This window comes from Balaenoptera borealis, assembly GCF_965194805.1.
Source record: "Balaenoptera borealis genome assembly, chromosome: 1".
NCBI classification, from domain to species: Eukaryota; Metazoa; Chordata; class Mammalia; order Artiodactyla; family Balaenopteridae; genus Balaenoptera; species Balaenoptera borealis.
Window position 1 is genome coordinate 151,894,779 of NC_138860.1, and position 13,286 is coordinate 151,908,064.

Below are 13,286 nucleotides of genomic sequence, written 5' to 3' on the forward strand. Positions count from 1 at the left end.
CCTCCGCCCTGGTGGCGCTCAAGCACTCTGCCGGGCTCGCCCCGCCCCCCGCCCCGCGCCCTTTCTCCCGCCTCCTCTCTCTCCGCTTTCCTCCCTCAGTCTCCTGCGCTGGCTCCCACCCGCCAGCCCAGCGGCCAGGCCCGAGCCGGAGCGGCTTTTTCGGACCCGCGGAGCCGGGTTCGGCCTCCTCCGGCTGGCGGGCGGAATGGAGTCTGCGATGTGAAACCCCGGGCTGCCCCGAGGCCGGCGGGGGCGGAGGTGGAGGAAAGAGGCTTGTTAATTAAGGCTGCGGAGAGCCGCAGGGCCTTGGAGGCTCGGCGGCGCTGACTGCTGGAAGCCGGAGAGGAGGCTGGCGCGAAGCGAGTCTTTCCCCGGCCCTGGCCGGGCAGCCCGGCCCGCCTCCGCGCTCCCCCGCTAGGCTCTCGAAGTTCGGGCGGCCAGGCCTACGGCTGCCGCCTCTTCCTCTGGGGCGCGCGCTGTGTAAACTCGGCCTCCTTTTCTCAGTGCAGAGCTTCGGCCTCGCACCTGCTAGCTCAACGCCCAGGGCCGCGGTGGGCAGAGGTGGCCGCGGGGGTGGAGGGAGAGACCTGACTGACAGCAAAACCAGTGCTCAGAAAAAGCAAAAGTCTTTTATAGACTGATTTTTACGAAAACTAAAGGCATGGTATAGGTAAGAAATCACGACGAACTCTGAAGCCTTAATGTTACAGGGACTTGCAACTGAAATACTCCATTTCTTTGGGGAAAGGGAGAAAAGCAATTAACTTTAAAGCAAAAAAAAAAAAATAGTTTTGGGAAGGATTTTCTAACAAGGCCATTTCTTTCTTGTCAAAGTTCTCTCTCTGACTACTTACATGGGACTTGTTTTGGGGGGGGAGGGGGTGTCTAAATGTAAAGGAATAGTATCTTCCTAATCGTTTATTTCAATCATCTGAGACACCAGTTGTCTGTACTTTTAACTTCCTCTTTTAGCTATGTAAGATTAATTAATTACTGTTTTCTATATTTTTTGCACTTAAAAATATCCAACACGGTTGCATGATGCACCCAGCGGTCAAAATGAAACCAAGCAAAAAATGACAGGTGGTCTAATTATTACCGACCTCTAGCAAGCATGTCCTCAAGCAACATCTATACCCAGCTCCTTGAAGTACACTGGGAGTATTAGCAACGAAACACACCAACAACATTTGGATAATCATCTAGCATCAGATTGCCTGGTAGGTAGAGGGAGAGTTGAAACTGCGAAGAATCCTGCAGTGTTTCCTTTAACTGAATTGTTGAGAGGAAAATAACCAGAGCTCTTTTCTTAGATAACTAAACGTGAAATGTGAATCAAACATAAACTACAACACAAGAAATTAATTCCTCTCGTTTCTTACATATATTCAGACATTTCAAATAGAACATTTAGGATTCCATATATACCAGTAAATACCATAAATAATATAATTTACTTTTGATTATTCTGGGAAATTAGTATGTAATCTTTCAGTACAGCTGGAGGGTGTGATGATATAGTAGCACTGTTGGCTGTTAAGAGATAACTGGCATTAGTCCAACTTATGAGAGTTGCTTTCTAGCATTTATTATGGTTTCTTGCTAAGAGAAGACATTGTAATAAGGAAGAATATTGTACTCATGTAAAGTATAGGTATACAGGTGTTATCATTTTCATGAAATAAAATTCTTTTTGCTGAATAACGATAAATAAAACTTACGGTAATTTAACATGCATACAGAGCTGGATTAATAGTCTTGGAGCTCCTAAGCACTGAAAAGATTTTGATGTCCCACCAACTCACCTCATATGTAAATAAAAATAATACAAAGCCAAAAAATAAGTGTAAAGGAGTCCAACAAAGTTCTGATTTTTCCCATGTTGACTACTTCAATGCTTTTGCTGAAATATTAAATTCTTTAAGAAAGTTTGTTTGTTTTTTACTCTGGCTTAGCTAGTGTCCTAAAGCATATACTTCGTTTGCTTATTGTATAACCCAGAACTGGCAGCATAGAGATTACAATCTTAGTTCAGAAAGCGTAAGTAAGCACTACAAAAGACCTCCAATGAAAATCTCATATTGAGGGCTAGTTCACTGAAGTCAAAGCTGAGTATCTCTGCCCTCAATAAGCTTACATTCTAACATGGTGTACAAAAAGATTAACAGTTAAGCATCTGTTAAATTGAAAGTAGTAGTTTGTCTTTTAACCCAGTAATGACATATCTCTCAAACGCTGAAATAGAGCCTTTTAGTTGGATATAAAATACTAACAGTCATGGAAATTTTTTCAGCAGTTCATACTCATTTTAAAGGATTTATAGAAATACTACAAATTATTTTGTGCTTTTTCCCTCATTGACTTAAGTATGCATAGTTTCTGAATGATTAACTTACGGATATGTGTATATGGTATTTACAATTTCTTTACATAGTCCCAAAGTCTTCCTTTTGTTACATTTATAGATCCAAGAGAGGTAGAAAACAGACAGGTACCCTCAAGGGGCCTTTTTATCATTTCATTATTGTGGCTTTGGCATTTTATTTCTGAAATTCAGCAGGCTTTTTCATATGGCTCACACCACTTATGAAAGTCTTTTTGTAAAGTAAGAAAAAAAAATGCCCAGTAAGCAACTCAAAAGTTTAAACATAATAGCAACAATTAATATTTATATAGTGTTTCCTGGTTATAACATCATGCACACATTATTTAATCTTTACAACTCTGGGAGGTAAATATGATAACTATCCCCATTTTTCAGGTGAAGGAATTGAGGCTTATAGAGAATGTGACTAAGGCCAATAAGTAGTGGATATAGGACTTGAACTCAGAATTCATCCCCAAATGTTAGGCCTTTTCCATTACTTAAGAGTCCAGTTCACTGGAAGCTTTGGGTTTGGAACTCTCTCAGACTTTTCCCTATGTGCTTCTTCCATTGGCTGGTTTTGGCCTGTATCCTTTCCCCTTTTCCTGTAATAAATTGTAACCATAAGCTAAAAAAAAAAAAAAAAGAGTCCAGGATCAGGCACTAGTGTCCTAACGAACATTAAATCATTATATGAAATACATTTTGGATTACTTAAGTGTGGATCTAACTGTAGTAGCATTAATCTTCTCAGGAATTACATTGTAATTGAGTAGCATTGTTAAAAAGCTTGATTAACTTAAAGGATCAAGGTTAACACCCCCAATAATGAGTCATGTTGATGTCATGTGTCCCTGATATGATGTGATGAGGACACATCACCTTTGTGGTATCCTTCCCCTGAATCCATAAACTCAGCATAATTCTGAGAAAACATTAGACAAACCCAAACTGAGAGACCATTAAAGTTCCTGACCATTAGTCTTCAAAAGTCAAGACCGAGCAATGGTCACAGATTGGAAGAGGCTAAGGAAACATGACCACTAAATGTAATGTGGTATTCTGGTTTGGACCCTGGAACAGAAAAAGTACATTAATATAAAAATCCAAATAGAGTCTCTAGAACATAATTAATAGTATTAATGCCAGTGTTAATTTCTTAGTTTTGATATCAGTACCGTGGTCATGCAAGATGGTAACAGAGGAAGCTGGAAAAAGGTAAACAGGAGCATTCTGTACTATGTTTGCAACTATTATATAAATCTAAAATTATTTCAAATAAAAATTTAGCAAAATAACTAGAAGTAAACTTTATTATATATATTTGAAAAAATATGAAATAAAATTCCTTTTAAAAGAAGAATGGTAAGTAAGATCAAAGAACATGGAGATTCTAGAAAAAGATCTATATTTGAATTAGACTGAGCTCCATGACTTAATGCAGTAAAACAGCTACGAGAATGTATAGATTAAGATTATTTTTCTTTGCTCATGCTTATGGACAGAGAATCTCTATATTTTTATTCTCTCAGTTTTTGACACTGGAATGAAATTGTTTCCTTTAAGGAAGGAATTCTGGGGAAATGAATTTTCTCTTTTTTTTTTTAAAGATTTTTTTGATGTGGACCACTTTCAAAGTCATTATTGAATTTGTTAAAATACTGCTTCTGTTTTATGTTTTGGTTTTTTGGCCACAAGGCATGTGGGATCTTACTTAGCTCCCCGACCAGGGATCAAACCTGCGTCCCCTGCATTGGAAGGCAGATTCTTAACCACCGGACTGCCAGGGAAGTCCCGAATTTTCTCTTAATTCAGTATTTATTTTTCTTTCATTCCTTTCTCTGTAGTGGAAAGTTACTCTGGATTCTGGGTATCCAACCATGAATAGTTACGTCATAGGGAAGAATCAGTCTCTTCAGGAATTATACACTATGGATGGTAAAATGCAGGGAGGCAACAGGGTGAGTGGAAAGAGCACTAGTTTTGACCTAGCCTTGAATACTAGGTCTGTCCCTGTATAGCATGACTTTGGGCACATTCTTAGCCTATCAGAGCAGTTTCATATTCTGTAAAATGGTTGTTGTAAAAATTAAATGAGATAAGGTGTGTGAAGTACCTATACATACTAGACATCCAATAAAAATAAATTCAAAGGCATTGGTTGTTATGTACCCAAGACTTTGCTATTTATGAACTATGGTGAATATAAAAACACATGGAATGAAATGGCTGATAATCTCAAAGAACTTTCAACCTTTGAGGAGAGATTAAAACATGCAGAGATGAAACAATTAGAGAAAAAAATTACAGAATTTATCAGAGTATTAAACTGTGTTGTAAAGATAGTACAGCAGTGATTAGAAGAATCCTTGTTGGCTTAAATATTATGAAAGAGGTGATCCTGAGAAAAGCACTTAGGAACTGGTATACAAAGTAATAGCAACTAATATGGTTTAAGGGTTTGAAAAGTTTTCACAAGCATTATATCACTCAATAATCACAATCACTCTGTGAAATAAGTTTTATAAGCCCCATTTCAGAAGTAAAGAAATTGAGACTCAGGTAAGTTTTTTGTCTGTTTGTTTTTGTCAAGCGGCAGAACTAGAACTCAAGCCTAGTAATGCTATGAAATCTATGCTTGTTTTGTAAAAATATTTTATGCTTCCATGCATTTTCATAATTGTTTTCTCATCACCTGAAATAATCATGTCAGAAGCTGAAGTCAGAGAGTCTAAGTGACCCATCGAAGTTCCCCCAGCTAATTAGTTGGGAAAGCAGTGCTAGAAACCATATGCCTGAATGTCTAGTGTATTCTTCCCCTCTTTCTGTATTACCACATTCTTTTAATTTCCAGATGGAGAGGAGGGAGGGAGAAGGGGAGCAGTACTGGATTTGAATGGGCTCTGAGATATACACACATGTCATCACAGAGAAAAATCTCAACTTTGCAGGGCTGCATTAATCCTGGCCATGTAACTAGAGACAATCATCCACCTGCCTTGTGCTGAGAATGACATATATGAATGGGGCAAGTGAATTGCCACACTTAAATTGCTGGTACTATGTTTCACCTCATAATTCATATTCGTGCTATATTTTGGAATTACTTCCTTGGGGGTGGCAATTAACCAAGAAACCCTTCAATTCATGTGACTATGGAGGGTTCTGTTCCTTATCTACCTCTTTCCGGTCTAAATACAGACTATTACATGAGAGTTGTAGGCCAGACTGTTTTCGTCTAAAGAAAAAAAAGCAGAATAAACCTAGATCTTTAGAACACCATAGTGCTCTTTGTGTTCAGGGAATACAAAGATTCTATATGGTGATTTCACTAGTTTCTATTTTAACTCTACAGCACAAAATCAGCAAACTTACTTCACACTTTCAGGATTTTACATACTTTCCACTGCAAGTACGTGCTCTATTTCAGTCCAGAAGATGATATTTTCCCAATTAAAAGTTGAACATACTCTACTGTCATTCTTCTTCCAGCGGGAATGACATTTATAAACTATCACACTTCACTGTACATAGTCTTCGACTATTCTTGGCTTGAAGCCTGATCATCTTTTTCTCGGGATCGATATTGTCACCTTTCTCAGCTTCCATGTCTGCCCCATGACTACCGTGGGAATCTGGTTGCTTGCCATTCCTTGTTACTGAATGTCTGAGGATGCAAGCGTCAGGGCTTGGGATCGAGTGTGACAGTGTGCAAGTGGGCTTTGACAGCTTGAGCATAAAAGACTGTATGTGAAGTTGTATTTTGGTGAAACAGAGAAAATGTACATTTATGAAATGTTTGTTAGACGGGATGTGACGGTGTGCTGAGTTGGTTTGTGAGGCTTGACGTGTATGTGTGTTACTATATAACCACGTAAGGAGCAGAATCTGATCCCCGCCCCAACCATGGGGAGGCGGTACCCCGAGGCCTTTGCTTAATTCAAACCAGAATAACCTGTTGCGGGACTCCAAGCTGCCGCAGTTGCAGGTTGGCGTCCCCGCCGGCGGCGCGCGGATCTCCGCCCGGTAGTCGCGCGCCCAGCGCCTGACAGGAGGGCAGTCACGTGGCAGCCGCAAAGCGGCGCTTTGCGACCTCGATGACAGGCAAAATGTGCGACAGCCTCGGCGCTGGCCAACCAGGGGCGGAGGCGGTGGCCAGGGAGGAAGCGGAGGAGGCGGAGGCGGCCGTGGCGTTCGCCCGCCTGCTTTTTCGCTCGCTTTCCCCGCCCCCGCCGGTCTTGTCGCCGTTGAAGGGAGCCGGCTGCGCTCTGTCGCAACCAGCCCTCATCCAGGCCGGCGGCAGTAAGACCGAACCCACATCCTTACCAACCTCCCTGTCGGGGCGGCTGCGGCTCGGGCTCCGCGGGGCGCAGGCAAGCGGCCCAGGCGCCTGAAGGTTACCGTGTGCATGAGCGCCTAGCCTCCCGCGCTGCCCCGCCCGCCGGCCCGCCGGCCCGCCCGCCGGCTCGCCCGCCAGCCCCTCGGCGCCCGGCGGCGGCGGCGGCGGCGGCGGCGGCCGCAGGAGGCGCAGTCTCTCTCCCGGGTGCGCGCTTCGCTCCCGGAGCCGCGGAACTCGGCGGCCGCCATGGCGTCCAACATGGACCGAGAGATGATCCTGGCAGATTTTCAGGTGAAGTATCGGGCCCAGTTACCCTCTCACCTCCAACCTCGTGGGTTCCCGGTGCCCAAAGGGTGGCCTCTTCCCAGCGTTTGTTTGAGCACTGCAGTGCTGTGTGGTTTGCGTTTTTATACGGTACCTGGCTTGGGGTGTGTGTGTGTGTGTTGTGTGTTGTGAACTGTGGGGGACTGTGTTATGTTGGGGGTGTGTAGAATGGCTTATGTACGGCTTGAATGGCATTTGTCGGGTGAGTGGGTGTTATGTCGGGTTGTTTTGTGTGTGGATTGTGTATTGTTTCCTGTATTATATGGGTAATGTGTAGAATTTGAGGATAAGTGTGGGGCTTTTAAGTATGAGGTGCTTTAGGTGAGGAGTTTTGGGTTTGTGAGGAGAGTGTGCTGTATGGAGTGTGGGTGTGGTGTATTAAGGGGAGAGTAAAAAAGAATGATGGTGAGGAGGTGGTGAGGGTAGCGGGGCATTGTGCTGGTTTTGAGGGAGAAATAAACATTTGAGACTTTGATGCCTTATTGGAGTCTTTGGGGTGTAGGAAGAGGAGGAGGCAAATAGAGTGTATATATCAAAGTATCTTTGCAATGAGTTCACACGCTTAATAAATTACCAATTCATATTTGTGGATTCCCTTCCTCTACAGATTTGAACTACTTGGTTGGTGTCCTTTCTCCAGGAGAAATTTTAAGGATGAGCAAAGATTATTTCTTACTGACTCAACTGTAGTGACACTGGCATATAAATATTTTAGGGAGGCCCTTTGAAAGTAGAGCTGTATGCTTCATGAAAGACTTGGAGTTAGAACTAATACCCTGTAAACACCACTTTTGCCTTTTGATGTTGGAAGAAAATATTGTAGTGAGATATTTTTAATCATTTATTTTGGCATTAACTTAGAAGCTATAGTTCTGTATAGGCAGACGTTTTCCTCTAACACTGCCATCATTGCACATGGTCTAATGCTAGCATAGTAGGCAATATTTTTCCTTACTGATATTTTGTTGGGCTTTTCTTCTTTCTCTAATTTTTAAAGTTACTTATTTTTACAACTAAATATTCTGATGGCCATTTCCAGAGTTTGCTCGTTTAATTATTCAAGTCATATCTGCTACATTAAGAATATGCATAAATCTGCATTTGATTATACTGTAACTTTCAAACTCAAACAGAAAGAAGTTCTGAAAATAAAAGTTGACCACAAGATTTTGGTGCTTTGTAGGATTAGGATTGGCCTGAGATTTTCTGCCTAATTCTTTCACCTTTGTTTTCATTCTCCAAGTCAGTCTTTTATCTAATGTGGAATGTAATTGTGAGATAAAAGACTCTATTTGTCTAGGAATGATTTTATCCTTTTATAAAATTGTTCTGCTCTGATAGGAATGGCTTTAGGCAACAAAAAGTATAGTTTACCTCATTAAAAGCTTTAAGGTAACTGTAACTTTGTTTTGATTTACCAAACTTTTGATTTCCTCTGATAACTTGTAGCTGTTTGCTGTCTTATTATTTGTGACAATTATTATTATTATTATTTTTTGGCCACGCTGCGTGTCATATGGGATCTTAGATCCCCTACCAGGGATCCAGCCTGTGCCCCCTGCAGTGGAAGCGCGGAGTCTTAACCACTGGGCTGCTAGGGAAGTTCCTATTTGTGACAATTATTATGCTTAGTTTTATCGGCCAGTCTGGAAATTTAGGATTCCTGCATTCAGAGGCAAAGTAAGATTTTCTGACAAGCATTTGGGATTTTATTTTGATTGCATGAAAACATTCTAATAAGTTTTTTTTTTTTTTTTTAACTTTTGGGTTTATTTATTTATTTATGTATTTATTTATGGCTGTGCCGGGTCTTCGCTTCTGCGCGAGGGCTTTCTCTAGTTGCGGCAAGAGGGGGCCACTCTTCATCGCGGTGCGCGGGCCTCTCATTATCGCGGCCTCTCCCGTTGCGGAGCACAGGCTCCAGACGCGCAGGCTCAGTAATTGTGGCTCACGGGCCCAGCGCTCCGCGGCATGTGAGATCCTCCCAGACCAGGACTCGAACCCGTGTCCCCTGCATTGGCAGGCAGACTCTCAACCACTGCGCCACCAGGGAAGCCCCTAATAAGTTTTTTTCTTCAAACCAATGGCAATGCTGCGAACAATTGTTTACAAAATGGAAAAAGCTTATGGCATCTGCAGCGAACATTTGTTTTCCAAATGGTGAGAGTTAATTGCATATTGTCAAATAGGCAGGAGAACATTACTGGTAGAATAAAAGTTATTTAGAAAACTATGCACAAGCACATTAGCCTTTTGTGTATTTTAGGAACCTTGTATTCCTCTTACAAATGATGATTCCAGATGAGTTTACTCTTGTGGACTTGGTTTTAAAATGGATTATTCTTCACTTTGCTGTACACCTGAAACTAACACAACATTGTAAATCAACTATACTCCAATATAAAATAAAAATAACTTTAAAAAATTAGCATTTATCCAGTTATCAGAAACCAGGCAATTTATTTTGAAAATTATAGCTCAAGACTTGGAATGTAGATGCTTGGATGATACTGGCTTCTTCTATAACTGGGCAAATCAATTTCCCCAGCCAAAAGTGAGCATAGTAAAATTATGTTCTGTTTACTTCATATGATTGTGAAAATTAATAATAGTTTTGAGAGCTCAGTGCTGCTCTTGTAGAAAGGGACATGATTTTTAAATGTGACTAGATTTTAAAAATAAATAAGTTTAAGATTTTGATTATTGCTGGAGAATACAATGTCTAAATATGGGAAAGTTTTTGAGAAGGATTTTGTGTTCTCTAACTATTTCAACTCAATAAACAAAGGACTTCTGTTGAAATCAGTGGCGGAGTGGCTAACAATCATATGAGGTAAATAGAACATAATTTTACTATGTTCACTTTTGGGTAGGGAAATTGATTTGCCCAGTTATAGAAGAAGCCAGTATCATCCAAGCATCTACATTCCAAGTCTTGAGCTATAATTTAAAAAATAAATTGCCTGGTTTCTTTAAATGAGGTAAGTAGTGGATGGAAGATTTCAGCTCAGACTTAATGGGATAGATTTGGGGCTTTGTAGGTGAGTGAACTAATCACCAAGCAAATATATTCCAAATTGTCCTCTAAAAGATTTTTTTCCCCCAAGTGAGAACAGCTACCAATAGAAAAAAAATTTAGATTGTGGTGAAATACACGGTAACATAAAATGTGCCATCTTAACCATTTTTATCAATAAGTGTCCAGTTCAGTGACATTAAGTACATTCACATTGTTGTGCAACCATCACCACCAACCATCTTCAGAACTCTTTTTATCTTGCAAAACTGTAACTCTCTACCCATTAAACAATAACTTCCCATTCTTCCTTCTCCCCAGCCCCTGGCAACCACCATTCTTTCTGTGAATGTGAATGCTCTAGGTACCTCTAATAGGTGGAATCATACAGTATGTGTTCTTTTGTGACTGGCTTATTTCACTTAGAATAATGGCCCCAATTTTGTAGCATGTGTCAGAATTTCCTTCCTTTTTAAGGCTGAATAATATTTGATTTTCTCTATGTACCATATTTTGTTGATCTGTTCATCTGACGATGGACACTTTTTCCCTACGTTTTGGCTATCGTGAATCATTAATGCTGTACATGGATGTACAAATATCTCTTTAAGTCCCTGTTTTCAGTTCTTTGGGGTATATACCCAGAAGTAGAATTGCTGAATCATATGGTATTTCTATTTTTACTTTTTTTAGGAACCACCATACTGTTTTCCATAGTGGCTGCACCACCAAAATTTTGAATGGAGAGAATGACAGCGTAGTGTTTAATTAATTTGTAAATTCCACTCTGAACAAATGAGTTTAGACCTTAGAATAGTCCAACAAAAATCAGCTATAAATGTAAATAGTGTTAGCATAGTATATTACTGGTAAAGGAATGACTAGACTAGTACACCTACAGTTCTGGCTGACCAGAACCAGGAGGGGGTGTAAAGGAATTTCCTGGGTTTAAAAAACAGGCAGGCACTGATGAATCAAGAGAGGTTTTTTTTTCTTCTTTTTCCTTAAAGTTTTTTTATAACAGATGCATTCAGGTGCAAGTTCCAAATCTTTTTCTTTTTGTAATTGTATAATTCATTAAGTTTTTTTTAAGGTTGAGGTATAGAGCAAAAATCATTTGATCAAACAAACTTTTGAGACTGTATTCGATTTGCTTACAGATGTGAAAACAGTTATCCAAACAAAGTTGCGGTTGCTATTTAATAATTTCAGTAATTAGTTACTTCTTACTTTGGGTCTAGATGAACAAAAACATGAGTCTTCTCCCTCCCCCACCCCTTTAACCTTTCAGTTAATGCCATGGTAAATTCTTTTTCCTCTAAGATACTTTTTTTAAAAAAAAATTAATTAATTAATTAATTTATTTATTTATTTTATTTATGGCTGTGTTGGGTCTTCGTTTCTGTGCGAGGGCTTTCTCTAGTTGTGGCAAGCGGTGGCCAGTCTTCATCGCGGTGCGCGGGCCTCTCACTTTCGCGGCCTCTCCCGCTACGGAGCACAGGCTCCAGACGCGCAGGCTCAGTAATTGTGGCTCACGGGCCTAGCTGCTCTGTGGCATGTGGGATCTTCCCAGACCAGGGCTCGAACCCGTGTCCCCTGCATTAGCAGGCAGATTCTCAACCACTGTACCACCAGGGAAGCCCTAAGATACTTTTTTTTACTTATAATTTTTATTTGAGAACAAAATGAGTGGTGTACCCATTTGGATTAGTGTCACATGTGGGTCTCATGTTTTTCTATTTATGTTTCTTTGTTACTGATAATATAGATACATAGATCATAGCTCTACTCAAGTGAAGCAAAAACAACTTTCACTAGTAGTAATATTTTCTTTCAGACTTTATCATAAACAAAACTTATCTGCCTTGCTAAAAAAGTATTCTTTCTGAATCTAGTTGCATTGGTCACATATTAAGAGTACCTTTATTTCTTCTCTAGTTTGGCACTGATTTTGATGTTACTTTCAGTTGTATATCCTGGATGACACAATTGTGGCTTTGTTTTCTACTCCTGGTCTTTCCAGCTAGTAATACCTTTGCTGTCTAAATTGCTTTGTACATTTACGTATATTGGACTATCACTATGGGATGTAGTAAGTTTTCATTTGCCTATCAACTCCTCTTTGAAGCATGGACTCTTCCTTGACACTGCTGGTAAGTTACTTGTAGGTAATTTCTACCCTTTCATTACATTACATTTTTTCCTTCTAAATGAAGCTGTGAATCCCTCTTCTTTCTTTTTTAGTTTGACGCAAAGAGATATTTTCTACAAAAGAGGATACCAGACTGCGAGTAGAAATGGTATTGATCCAAACAGATAGGTATCCTTGGTGATGTTGTGGATCAGGGGCCAAACTAAGTATTCATGGAACATCATCTTTATTTCCTGGGAGGTTACCTTGGGTAGGAGATTGAGTACTATGGCAGAAAGTAGTCTTGTTACTGTTCTTTCTTTCCTTTCTTCACTGTCTCCTTCATTTTTAGAGGGACAAATCATATTGTTTTGTGTCTGGATTGCTGGTCATTGGGAAAATAAGGTTTTGGCATGTAGATTAAAGTTTAGTAGTTAGTGGTTAAGAGCATGGGCTTTGATGTCAGATTACTTAGATTTAAATCACAGCTCTGCCATTCACTCATCTTGTGATTTTTGACCAGTTACTTCACACCACTTTGCTTCAGTTTTCCCATATGAAAAAAGGGTTAATGTAAAGTGATTAGGACAGGTGTCTGACATAGAAAGTGTTTAATAAATTTTAGCTGTTATTTTCATTGTTGACAGTTTTAAAGTACGCACTTGTTCTCTGCAGGGGACTTCAGAGATCATCTATTTCTAGCTTCTCATTTTTCCTTTCGTGGACGTTGAGACCCCAAAAAAGGAAGTGACTTTTCCACGGTCATGAACTGGTTTGAAACAAAGATTTTATCCAGGTGTACATAAGAGTGTTCATTTTCTAGCTTAATTTGTCAAATAGCTTGGACGTCTAGAGGAAAACAAGACCCACTACTTAGAAATTTGTCCAAATTGATAAAACTTATATAGAAAATAAATTAACAGTGCCTGGCATATAGCAGACATAACCAGCAGGAAGGAAAGGAGGGAGGGAAGGTGGGACGGAGGAAGGGAGGAAGGGAGGAAGGGAGGGACTGATCATTCCTAAACTGCCATTCATTCCAGTTCAGTGCCGTGCTTCTAAGCTCACAGGTGATCAGAAGCCATGGAATGGAGAGACTTCAGATTTGTTG

General features: G+C 40.3%; 1 protein-coding gene across 2 annotated transcripts in view; it reads left to right on the forward strand.

The window, feature by feature from the left end:
- Positions 1–6,511: 6,511 nt before the first annotated feature.
- The window catches only part of FAF1 (Fas associated factor 1), a 481,277-nt gene continuing 474,502 nt past the window's right edge, over positions 6,512–13,286 (forward strand). Inside the window, exon 1 of one of the 2 annotated variants that reach the window (XM_082370942.1) lies at positions 6,512–6,995. In XM_082370942.1, the coding sequence (XP_082227068.1) occupies positions 6,951–6,995 (45 nt within the window). In that variant the 5' untranslated portion in view covers positions 6,512–6,950. The remainder of the gene's footprint in view (positions 6,996–13,286) is intronic. The other variant, XM_082370941.1, reaches the window with a different exon arrangement.